This window comes from Artemia sp. Qi Xiang Cuo, chromosome 16, assembly GCF_049724085.1.
Source record: "Artemia sp. Qi Xiang Cuo chromosome 16, ASM4972408v1, whole genome shotgun sequence".
In the NCBI taxonomy this organism is placed as follows: Eukaryota; Metazoa; Arthropoda; class Branchiopoda; order Anostraca; family Artemiidae; genus Artemia; species Artemia sp. Qi Xiang Cuo.
Window position 1 is genome coordinate 52,966,776 of NC_142809.1, and position 13,348 is coordinate 52,980,123.

General features: G+C 34.7%; 1 protein-coding gene across 1 annotated transcript in view; it reads right to left on the reverse strand.

Moving 5' to 3' along the window:
- The window catches only part of LOC148943087 (SKA complex subunit 1-like), an 89,355-nt gene that overhangs the window by 27,645 nt on the left and 48,362 nt on the right, over positions 1 to 13,348 (reverse strand). The window contains exons 2-3 of the mRNA XM_089102212.1: positions 6,667 to 6,868; positions 2,642 to 2,749 (exon numbers count right to left, since the gene is read on the reverse strand). Of these exons, the coding sequence (XP_088958338.1) occupies positions 2,642 to 2,749; positions 6,667 to 6,867 (309 nt within the window). The 5' untranslated portion in view covers position 6,868. The remainder of the gene's footprint in view (positions 1 to 2,641; positions 2,750 to 6,666; positions 6,869 to 13,348) is intronic.

A 13,348-nucleotide genomic window follows, 5' to 3' on the forward strand; every position in this document is an offset into this window, starting at 1 on the left:
TGGTAGAATATCTGCAGTTACCCATTGTATAGCATTACACGACTGCTTTCGGAGTTGAGAGTTACCGAAATTAGGTAATTATACACGATTGTGTTATATAATTGTATATTAATTTAATTAAACATGATTATATATTTACGATTGCACCAATTTCCACTTATAAGTTTAATATATAGGCTTCGTGAAGGCGATGCAGAAGCTTAATATTATTTTGCGAGCCTTAGCCTTCCAGTCTTGTTGCCTGATGGTCCCTAAGACCAAGGGCCCATTAGCGCGCTCTCCAGAGGACTAGCCATTATCGAAAGTCTATATTATATTATTATTATATTATTATATATATTATATCATATTACTATAGAGAATTTGTGACTTCACTAGAGACCTTTTTTTAAAAGACAGTGAAATCTTACTTCCCATTTTCGCCGAACTTGTCAATCAAAGCGGGTGGTACCACAGGTAAGTCCCAATGCAGCCTTATATTTTCTAAGATAGGAAATTGCTGAAATTTTTTCAAATTGCTCAAATTTTTCTATATAGTTTTCTAAGGTAAAAATTTCTCAAACGATAATTCACTTGATCTGATATTTAGCATTTTCCTAGAAGGCATGCTAGAATATCTTAGGGACTGCCCCTTCCCGAACTCTTAAAGGAAAACGCTGCTTTATTTAATCGAAACAACAAAAAACAATTAAACTAATGTAAGTTCTACTAAAACTGAATACCTATATTTCCGGCACAAAACGCGAAAATTAGGTTAGATTTTTCTATGAAAATGATATGGGGCTGACATCTATTTCTTATGGAAATAGGTGTCAGCTTTTAGTTTTCTGTTATTTAGTCGAATCGCTTATCCGAGCTATGCGAATTATGGCAAGACAAGCAAATCAATTCTAAATAGCTTGGCAAAGATAAAAGGAGAAAATGGGAAAATGGGAAACGGGAGAAAAAGGGAAAATGGGGATTTTCTCCTTTTATAAAGGAGAAAGTGGGATGATCCTTTAATGCACCGCGTCACCTTAAGATTTTCCTTAAGGAATGAACAAACAGCTCATATGCAATAGCCCCTTCAAGGAAAACTTTCCAAATAGAATATCTGGTATCGAACAAAACACTCAGTATTCAGTACTCAGCAGCTCAAGTATTCAGTCGTAGACGTTTCAAGCAGTTCGAAGTAGCGAACTGTAAGTAATGAGCGATTCGGCTCAATAGTAACTGAAACTCTGTCAAACAGTGTCTTGATAACAATAGATACATCAAAAGAATCAAATTTCGAAGCTTGTTCAAAATGTATAAAATTCGTCAAGTTTGATATTACCCATAAAAAATTATGAGCCTGAGAAAATTTGCCCAGTTTTTGAAACACTCCCAAAACATCAAGTGATCTTAATGAAAATCACAATATCGGATTCAGCATATCAGAGAACCCTACTGTAGAGGTTTCTTGCTCCTATATACAAAAAGTGGAATTTTGCACTTTTGCCGGAAAAAAAAATAATCACGGATGCGTGTTTATTTTTTTTCCCCTAGGGATGATCCAATCAAACCAGTGATCCTAAAAGACCGAGAGAGGGCTCATTTCATCAGAAATCAGAAGTTCTAGTGCCCTTTTAAGTGACAAAACATTAGAGCACAGCTAACCCCCACCCCCATCCCCCCACCCCTTTTTTCCCCGAAGTAACCCGATTAAAACTTTGACACAGCCACTTTGTTCAGCATAGTCGAGAGACCTAATAACTATGTCTTTGAGGATGACCTGATCCCCCACAGTCCTCAGAGAAAGGGCAATAAGCTATGAACTTTGCCCATTATTTACATATAGTATTGATTATTTGGAAGTATACAGACATTTTTCGGGAGGGGGGATTTTTATGGCCGGGGAGGTTGCGTGAGAGGATCTTTCCATGGAGGGAGAGCCATATTTCTCGGTATCATTTAAAAAGAGATTATACAAAAAAAAAACAATTTTTCAACTGCAAAACTTGCGTAAAGAGTGAAGTATTAAGGAGGGAGTAAACCCCCTCATATACGTAATAATTTCTGTTCGTTTTAAGTTTTAATGTTTCTCCTTACTTTCAGTTAAAAAAAAAACTTTTTTTTAAATTTAATTCCATCTGCTTCCACTTGCGATCCCCACCTTCAAATTTCATCTGCTTCCCTCTCATTTACTTCCATCTTCCCATCTTCCATTTGCAAGTAACACAGGGATCTCCTACATAAAAAACTCGCAAAAAATATTAAAAAAATATGATATATGCAAAATACGTAAAAAATATAAATACGTAATATATGTAAAAAATATGACCTTATACTATGTTTGCAATGACATACGAAGAAAATACGTTTGTTTATTCAAATTTACGGTTCACATACCTGATTATTTTTTACTTTTCACTGAGCGAGGCTAAAAAAGGGCCTTCTGTTACATCGGATCAAGTATTTGCAGAGGAGATAAATGATAATAAGGTGAGTAAAGATGAATAATTCAAATAAGGCAAGTAGTCTAATTTTATAAGATAGTTGCTGGTTACGAATAGTTACGGGATAGTTACGTGAAACATATTATTTAGAGATGACCCAAATCCCATCCGTTCTACGTATGACTAGGCGTATGGCGACGTATGACTACGTATGATCAACTTACTTCCCCGTTTTCAAAAGGACCTGGAGCGCTGTCTTCTTGTTCATCTCTTACTTCCTTCAAAAGCTGCCCATGTTCGGCAACAAGTTTAACCACTCCTGATGTTAGTTCCTAAAATATATTCAGAAATTAAATCAGCAAGACAAGTACAAATTGGGGGAGGGGAAGTTGTAACAAGCATGGGCCCAAGGGCCTCGCTTCAGACCCTTTTATCATACAGGTTGAAAATCCTTGTAGCATCCAAGAATCATAGAATTCAAAGCAAATACAGAGAAAATACAGAGAAAATATAGAGAAAATACAGAGCAATATAGAGAAAGTACAGAGAAAATCTAACACAATAAAATCAAAATGATAAGTAATTGAACCTTTTGATAAATACGAAATATGTAATCAAGATTAAATATACTAATCATCATCAGAATTGAAACCCTCGACAGTTTGCCATTGATCTGGCAAGAGGAAAGAAGGCTATTAAATATGACCAAGTTTTGAACACAGTGGCAGATCCAGAGCTCAGGTGCCAGGGCTCTGGGTCTTTGCCCAAGTTTGGGCAAAGTCGAAAGTGATTATAGGGTAAGTAATTTATCGACGCTGATTTGTGGTAGTTTCACACTTGGTAGATTATTTGATTTTATTTTTGCTAATTTTTGGTTTAATGGAGTTCTTTACTTTTCTTTGAAAAACTTATTTTGTGGAAAAAGTTTTTTAATTAATAACATATAATAACTATATGTTTAACGTAAGGAAGAAAATTTTTTTGTTATTGAAGGATTCCTCATTCTTAAAAATTTTCTTTGAATATTAAAAATTAAATATTAAAAATTTTAAAATTTTAGACAATTAGCTTTGGCTCAGTGGGAAAATATATGGTAGCTATATTTTAATTAAATATTTAGTTGGTATTTTGGTCAGGTTAGGTTAGAATAGGTTTATTTAGGTTACGCATTTAATATATAGTATGCCTCATATTAAAAATTTAATATGCGCATTAATGCGCATATTAACTGAAATATGTTAATTCACAAGTCAAATGTTCTTCGTAGACAAGAATTTAGTTTTTTCTGGGACTAATTGCAACTCCTTGTCTATTTATAATTAGCTATTATATTTATAATGTCTATTTATAATTGCATCTCCTTGCCTATTTATAATTAGCTCTGTGATTTTGCTGTGTCGACCTATCTAGCTTTTTTTTCTTTCTTGTTTTCTTCTCTGAGACGTAGTTAAGTTTCCTCTGAAGGAAATTCAAAAGAGCGTTTCCTCAAAAGAGAAAAAAAAAAAATAGATACAACTAATAATTTGAATTGTTTTTGCAACTTGTCCTTGGATTTTCCCGCGAAACCCATGGTGGCACTAATTATTTTTCTAAGAAGACATTGATTTCCTCCTCTTATCAGTTCCCGTATCTACTGTGATCGCGAAAGAATGCAAAACCCTTCAAATTTGTTACATTTGTTTCTTGTTATCTCCCTCTATTTTTTTGTATTTTATGTTTTTATGTTGCCTTTCACTGATTTTTTTTTGTTTAGACATGAACATCGGTTTACTTTCTGATCAATTTCCTATATTCCTTACTCTGAGCAAGAAAAGGATGCAAAGCTCTTCAAATTTGTGACGTTTTTTTCTTTTTTCCTTCATCTAATTTTTTTTATGTTTTATGTTGCCTTTCAAAAAACACTGATTTTTTTTTTAGAGATGAACATCGGTTTCCTTTCTGATCAATTTCCTATATTCCTTACTCAGAGCAAGAAAGGATGCAAAGATCTTCGAATTTGTTACTTTAATTTATTTGTTCTTTCTTTTGTCTTTTTTGTCTTTTATTGTCTTTATCTTTCTTGATGACGGCCGTTCAGTATATGTCTAAATTTAATGTAGTATATCTTTGGCCACATACAAAAAAAGAGAAAAGAAAAGAAATAAAAAAATAAATACATCTAATAATTTAAATTTTTTAAGATTAAACCTCGGATCTACTACAAAATTCAAGATGACAAGGTTTTTTTTTTTTTTTTTTTTTTTTTAGAGCGGAACTTGGGTTTATTTTCTGATCAATATCCTATATTCATTATCTGACCAAGAAAGATTGCAAAGATCTTTGACTTTGTTACTTTAATTTATTTGTTCTTTCCTTTATCTTTTTTGTCTTTTATTGTCTTTATATTTCTTGATGACGGCCGTTCAGTGTATGCTTAAATTTAATATAGTATATCTTTGGCCCCATACAAAAAAGAGAAAAGAAAAGAAATAAAAAAATAAATACATCTAATAATTTAAATTTTTTAAGATTAAACCTCGGATCTACTACAAAATTCAAGATGACAAGGTTTTTTTTTTGTTTTTTTTTTAGAGCGGAACTTGGGTTTCTTTTCTGATCAATATCCTATATTCCTTATCTGACCAAGAAAGATTGCAAAGATCTTTGACTTTGTTACTTTAATTTATTTGTTCTTTCCTTTATCTTTTTTGTCTTTTATTGTCTTTATATTTCTTGATGACGGCCGTTCAGTGTATGCTTAAATTTAATATAGTATATCTTTGGCCCCATACAAAAAAAGAGAAAAGAAAAGAAATGAAAAAATAAATACATCTGATAATCTAATTTTTTTATGATTAATCCTCGGATCTACTACGAAATTCAAGATGACAAGGTTTTCTTTTTCAGAGAAGAACTTGGGTTTCCTCTCTTATCAGTTCCCATACTTAATCTAATCGAGAAAGGATGAAAAACTGTTCAAATTTGAAACTTTTATCTATTTTTTCCTTCATTAATATTTTCATGTTTAATGTCATCTTTTGTCTTTTAGATAAACACTGATTATTTTTTCTTTCAGAGATGAACTTGGGTATTCTCTCTGATCACTTTCTTATATTCTTTATTCTGAACAGCATAGGATGCCAAGCTTTTCAATTTTGTTACTGCTTTGTTCTTTATCTTTCTTTAATCTTTTCAATTTTTATTTTCCTTGTATCTATCTTCCTTTTATGTTCCTATCTTTCTTTTTCTATCTTTCTATATTACTTTGTATCTATCTTTCTTTTCTGATGAAGGTCGTTGATATTAGCTAGCACTGATTGTCTCTCGAACTTATTGTCTGAATGTCTGGTCCATTTTCTTTCGCTTCGCTAAATGTTTGCTTCGATTGCCACCTTGGCATCAAAATTCTCAATTTATCAGAAAATTAAAATCATTGACCCTGATCTTACAATTACTAAATAAATTCCTAAGCATAATCAAAAACTCAATTCTTCACAGAATGATTAGTGTCGTATTCTAATGCTCTAATTCAACAGTATTTGATATTTTTGTATGTCTGTGTCATGACCAGGGCCGTATCCAGGATTTTTTTTTCTGAGGGGGGATTCAAAACGATTTTTTCGGGGGGGGGGGGAATAATCAAAAAACGCATATAAAATTGGTTTATATTAATTTTTGTCAGGTTTTTACGAGTCGGACAAAGATTTCGGGGGGGGGTCAAACCCCCCCCCCCCTGGATACGGCTTTGGTCATGACCACATTTAATACCGTAATATTTAAATTTGTTTCTAACTGATGTTTTTGTTTCCATCCTTAAATGTCGCCGCTATAACAAGAGTTAGTGCAGTAATTGGTTCCTTGTTCGTGTGTTTTTATTTTGTTTGTTTGATTTTTTTTTCTTTTCTTTTTCCTCTACCCCATCTTACCATAGTATTTGAATAATGGGCGTTTAATAAATAAAGAAATAAAGATGACTAAAATATTCAGCTATTGGACTTTTTAAGCTTAATGAACTCTCTTGCAAAACCCCATTATAGAGATTGGCTTTTCGCGGTGGCAGCGGCTCTTAGTATCTATATCTTTACAACTTTCATATCTACACGGGACCATAACTCCGCAAAGTTAAAAGCTGAACTAAAGGGCTCCTTTTAAATTTACAGCTATTCAGTTCTCCTGTTAGATTTATCAGCTCTCACAGAAAGCCCAATTACAAATATTTTTTCTATATTTAACGGTATGAAAACATCGCAAAGTCAAAAGCTGAACTTACGGGTCCATATTGATTTTGTATAGTTTTCCCTTTGTGGCAGTCAACAATAGCTCCAGACAAGATGGCATGTACATCCTCAAATAGCTTGAAAAATTCTTGCACGAGGTCTTGATCTTCAGTACCCGAATTCGATAAAGCAGACTCCAGAGCCATCTTGCGTGTCATGTACGCTTCGAGTAAAGTTGATTGCAAATCAGCCATACTAAAAAAAAAAAAAAAAAAAAAAAAAAAAAAAAAAATCTTAGTCAATATTTATACCTCTAAACGAACAATAATTGTATATGTGTATATTAATTTCTTTTTCTCGAGAACACGACCATATTTTTTTTTTTTAAATTGGCACATTAACTTTTTCCAGAGTGAAAAAACGACCTAGATAGGTCACAACTTTGGGGAAATTTTTTTTCCTCTCTCAGTGTCATTAATATTCTTTTCTTAAATCGTCTGCTAACTGGAATTGGAGACCCGACAAGTGAAGCGAGGATCATCCACCCATACTACTGGATTGGCTATTATATGTGTTTTAAGCTGTTGGGTATATGACACCCCCAAGAAATCGACAAGTTCATGAATACCGGGCTTGCATACAACAGTCCAAATTTGAATTTACGTAAAATTGACTGAAGGTTGTCACCTTCACTGAAAGAATATTCTCCTCGGAAATTGTTTTCAAGTCTTTACAAAAGGAACTACGGGACAATACCACGTATTCACACAGCAGGAATTTCTTGAAGGTTAATGATTTTGAGGATCATAATTGCGTAATTTACAGCCCTTTTCCCAGGGACTATGCAGGGCCATTTCATCACCAAAAGCATAGTCATCAGATCGCTGAACTATGCTGAAAAAATAGCCATTTCAAAATTATGATCGGACGACTTTAGGTGAAGGAGGCCTTTTGGGGAGGGGGGCTAGCCTCCAATCTTTTCGGTCATTTAGAAAGGGCATTAGTTATTTTAACTTCAGTTCTAATGAGCCATTAAATATTATTCTATGATGTTAAGGTAACCCACAAACCCTGGTATAAAAGAAAAAAGGAGACATCAGTGCTACCCATGCAAAAGAGTGATTTTCCTTGTTGTTCAAGGTGGGGAACTCTCATTACCCTGTACAAGGTTTTTGACCATGCTGATACCAATGGTGCAATCTTTATTTTGGTCTGACGCCATTTTCGAGGGGTTTCAGGCTCTTTTTCGACCATAATTTTGTTTCCGCAATAAACTGTTACTTTTAAGATTAACAGAAATAATAATTACCATTCCTGAATCAGTGTCAGATGGTAATTTTTCTCACTAGGCACTTTTTTTTAAACGTGTTTTTTAACTATTGGTTACTATGGGCAATGGTTTGCTCTTTACTAGGTTGTAGCTGCTGCTGCAATTATGATAGAAGACACAAAACCACGATTAAAAAAACCGATACCGATACGCGCGATACCAATACGCCCGATACCGCGTACAGGCCATTTCCCAGGGACTATGGAGGGTCATATCATCACTAAAACCATAGCTATAAGACCTTTCAACTATGTTGAACAAATTAACTGATTTTAATCTCAACATTTTGATTTGACGATTTTTTTTTTGGGGGGGGGGGCCTAGCTGCCCTCCAATCTTTTTGATCACTTAAAAAGGGCACTATCAAATTTAATTTTCGTCCAAATGAGCCATTAAACATCTCTCTAAGGTATTCTGGTTATCCCTGACCCTTGTTGAAAAAAAGGAGACGCTACCCATGTGCTACCCATGCAAAAGTGATTTTCCTTGTTGTTCAAAGTGGAGGACTGTAATTATCCTTTTTAAGTTTTCGACCATGCTGATTTCAATAGTCCACTTTTTATTTCGATCCGACACCATTTTCAAGGGGTTTCAGGCTCTTTTCCAAAATCACTATTAATTTAATTTCGCAATAAACTTTTACTTTGAAGATAAAAACACGATATTCAAGTTTTGGTTATTGAGGGCTGTGGTTCGCTCTTTACTAAGTTGCAGCTACTGCTGCAACCATCACTCAAAGAAGCCAATCCTCGAAATATCGCTACTTCACCATAGTTTCCATATAAAACACCTATCGGGCGATATCTTAAAGAATATTTTCATCCACGAAAAAAAGATTTCCAAGCATCTTACGGGTTTGATACTTTAAAAATGTTGACTTTACGCCCGAATTTTTAGGGCATTATTAAAAAAGGCTGAAAACGGAGACTTTATGTAGGAGGGAGTCAGGAGAGTCTGTTTCAAGGGACAGTTTAAGCTGCTATGAAATATTTTTAACTGACCGGAAAATAACCCATAGCTTGCTTACAGTGCAGGAGATCGTGAGTTCGAATCCTGTCGGTAGCAGGTTTTTACTTTTCCAATTGTTTCCAAATAAAAACATACTGGGCCCTATTTTTAAAAAATATGCCCCCCCCCCCCTCTCCCGAAGTGCACCTTCCGGGCTTGATACTTTAAAATTTCGATTTCAGGTCCGAATTTTGACGCATTATTCGCCTAAAAGAAGCTCAGAGCGAGGAGTTTATGTCAAAGGGGGGGGGGATGAGGACATGCTTCAAGGCACAATATAAGCTGTTATGAAATAACGGTACAATCCCTTTCTATGGGCCTTTCTAAAGAAGTCCAACAAGAGATGCTACAGTCAAAAGGCAGAGACGCTTTGAAAAACCCGTTTTTACAAGATGATTCAAAACACCGCTGAGAGAAATACTACGTCTAGCGTGGTTTTAAGATATTTAGTGTTGTTTTTTGGAGTTTATATGGGGAAAAGGTACGTAGGTTAGCTTACGCATTTAATATATGCTATGCTTTGCCCCCCTCCCCCTAATGTGCAAATACATAGCCCAAATTTGTTTCTAAACTATTATATAGTCATCCTATTTTATATCATTAGCATTAACCGAACTTGACTTTTTAGAAAGGCCTATATAAAGGGATGGTACCGAAATAACTTTCAACTGACCGGGAAATAACTCACACCTTCCCTATAGTGCAGCAGGCTGTGAGTTCGAGTCCTATCAATAGCAGATTTTTTCTTCTCCAATAGTTTTCATACAAAACACGCATTAGGCGCAATTTTAACATATGTACTCCTCCTCCCAACCTCAAAAAAGAAGAAAAAATCACGTGCATCGTCCGTGTTTTATACTTTAAAAATGTCAGTTTTAGGCCCGAATTGTTGATGCATTATTCATTATTATAAGCAAATAATGACGCATTATAATAAGCAAAAAAACGATTCAAAGTGAAAAATTCGATCAAAGTGGGCAACCCCCCAGCCCCCCTTTCGTATCCAGGGAGCCTGGGCAGCTGCCTCAGTTGCTCCCCCCTCCTTTGAACGGTTCAAGTGAGCATCTAAAAAATCTGAAAATGTCAGATAAGACCTTTAGCTGTGGCCAGGGCCTAAATTTTTTTTTTTGGGGGGGGGTTACAAAAAAACTTTAAAAACATATCAAAATTTGTATATATGCATTTTGCTACGTTTTTACGACTCGAACAAAAATTTCCGGCGAGGGGTTAAAATCCGATACCCCACCTCCCCTGGATATGGCCATGGCTATGACAGCCAGGATATCAAGATGATGTCTTTGAACTTTCGCTAATTAGAGAATGAAGCTATTTAGCTCTTAGCTATTTTGCCACTGGATCAACTATTGTTGGTGGGAAATCCATAAAAAGCAATTGCTTGTAAAGTTTATAGAACTTCCAAAAGCTGAAGACGCCGACAAAAGAAAAATCAATATTCTGTCAAAGGGAAGGAAGAATAAATCATCATTATTGGCAAGGGTATTTCCCATGTGTTTAATATTTTATAGTCAACTGCCGGCTTTAAATTTTAAGCTTTTTTCTTCAAGGAAAATAGTTGAAAATGAAGACTTGTTTTGTTACGACCGTTTTGGTTCTGTTTCTAGTTAAAAGTGAAGCTCACAACTACAGCGGTAAGTTTCATAACTCATATCTATGGTAAAATTCTAGTTTAGCTACTTTTCACTATCTTGGAAAGTGGTTAGGAAAATGAAACTTTCAGTACTGAATCCAAGGCCAAAAACATACTCTGAGAAGGTATTGGCAAGCTTCCATGTTAACCCTCTTCTTATTTTTATATTAGAAAATTTTTCATTTTTTTCTTATTTATTTATATTAGGAAATTCTTATCTTATTTTTATATTAAAAATTTGCCTACTTGACAGGTCTATAAATATTGAAATTTTGACAAACTATATTTTACCTTAATTTTCTGTTACCATAAGTTCATAAGTTTATTAATTCACATTCATAAACAAACAAATAAATTAAACAACACTTTCACGCTGAAGAAAACCTATGAAGGTTTTTTATTCTATGGTTCTAGGTCTAAAAACACAATTCTTGTTATTTGAATAGAATTTTAAGCCACATCAATGGTTTTTTTCTTCTAAATTTAGGAAAGCATTTGCTGAAAACGGTTTTCTTGTACTTCATTTAAGCAGAATATCAGCTTTGCAAGGTTTCACTTTCATAACACGAAGATTTTTAAAGGTCATCAAAGGTCACTACTCTCTTAGTCCAGAAAGGGAACGGTTTGACCGGGAACAAATTGCAATAGAGATGATTCTTTCACTACCCGACTCAGAAAAATGCGCTGATTCCAAATATGCAAAGTTTGCTAATCTAGCTGTCTCACAAATATGTGTTTTTTTAGGTTAAGGTTGATTTTGAGGATGTGAAATTCGTGTTTCTATATAAAGGCGTACAACAACAAAATTTATGTCTAGAATAGTGTATTAGATCACAGTGAGTATGAAAATCACCTTTATTTGAACATAAAATTGAAAATATCATCTAAAAATTATGTTTTTGAAGTTGATGTTGATTTTGAGGATGTAAAATTTATGTTTTCATATCAAGGCGAACAACAACAAAATTAATGTCTAAGATAGGGTACTAGATCATCGTTATTATGAAAATCCCCTTTATTTTAATGTAAAATTAAAACTTTCATCTAAATATTCCATCAGTTTCATAACCTTTTTGCAACTGACGGGACCTAACAATCCCAGAATGTAAAAATCCTTCGGGCGATTCTAAATCTATCACTACAGTGATAAAACCTGTTCCATCGTGTTTGGCCTTATCTGGCCAGTCGATTAATGGGTAACAGGTCAAAGTTGCGTTCAGTCAGTGAGAGTTGTTTAACTGATGGTGAAGTTCTGCTGTTTCATTTTTGTCAAAAAAAGGTAAGAAATCGAGCTTTTTTATTTATGATAGCAGATTACAGCATAGTAAGGTCAGAGTAAAAACTGCAAGAGTTATTGCTGATATGTAATAAAACATTTTGGTATAGAAAAAAAATATGATAAAGCCCTTTGGACGCCCGCTGTGATGGATTCTATAATAGAGACCTTGCAGTCGCAGTGGGCAAGGCCCTAGTCCGGTAGTGACTTTTAATTCATGTTCATCAAAAATGGTAAAACGGTGTTTTTGAAAATGCTTCATCATAATCAATTTCTAAAGCCGCAGTAATCTTGAACTGGCTGTTCTGGTTTATTTTAGTTTCCTCTGGCTTATGGCGTTTTAGTCTGGCTGACCTTGCTGATCAAACACATCCTCTCTCTCTCTCTCTCTCTCTATCTTAAAAATATTAAACCAGTTTAAATTTAGCTATATCTTTTTAGGTTGAACGATGAATATATGGATAACTACTCTTAAAGTCTGAATTGTCGATTTGAATTGTATAATTTGCAAAGAAGAAATAGTGAAAGAGTCGGGAAAGGTCGTTTTGGGAGAGAAAAGTGCAAACTCGGTGAATGAAGCTAGTCGATCAAGGAAGCATAAAGATGTCACAGCAGTTATTGGGGATCCTGTCCATATGTCATGCAAGTTCACAAACAATAAATCTATTGAGCAGTACTTGTCATCGTTGTCGCAGGTGAAACAAAGTCAGAGGCAAGAATCTTCTCGTTTATCTGGAAACTTCAACTTCAAATCCGATTGTCTCTTTTGCTCTACGCCAGTTACCTTTAACAGAACGAAGAAGAAGGAAGACAGTTTCAAGGTTAGAACGAGAGACTTTGAAAATACACTAAGAGAGGATAGTGGAAAGAGAAAGGAGGACGGGTCAGGAGCAGTGATGACTAGAAGTCTAGCAGCCACTGCAGATGTACACCCTGCTGATGTAGTTTACCACAAATCCTGCTACTCAAACTTTCTAACGGAACGTAACATACCCAACGAGTACAGCAGAATTCCTTCACAGTCTGGAAAGCGAAGATCTGGTGAACCACATAACTTGAATCAGAACTAGGCGTTCGAAAAAGACATCGGGTTTTTCTGGGCAAACGACGATGAACAACTAACAATAAATGACCTTGTTAGTATAGTGAACCAGCTTATGGGTTATTCTCAGGATTCTGGATATTGTGAAATATACATGAAAAAGAAGATGCGAGAGAGATTTGGTGAAAGCGCAGTATTCGCAGAAAGAAACCGCAGACGGAACTTCATTACGCTAAGATCCAAAGCTCATGTCATTTTCCACGAGTATTGCTTAAAATCAAAAAATGTCGATGTGGAACTTGAGAAGGAAGCCATCGTCTGAGCTGCAGCAGCTATAATCAAAAGTGATGCCAAAAGTATTAAACAACAAATGGATGTGGATCCCAATTCTGAAAACCTCGGGGAGATAACATGCAACCTCGAATACCTAC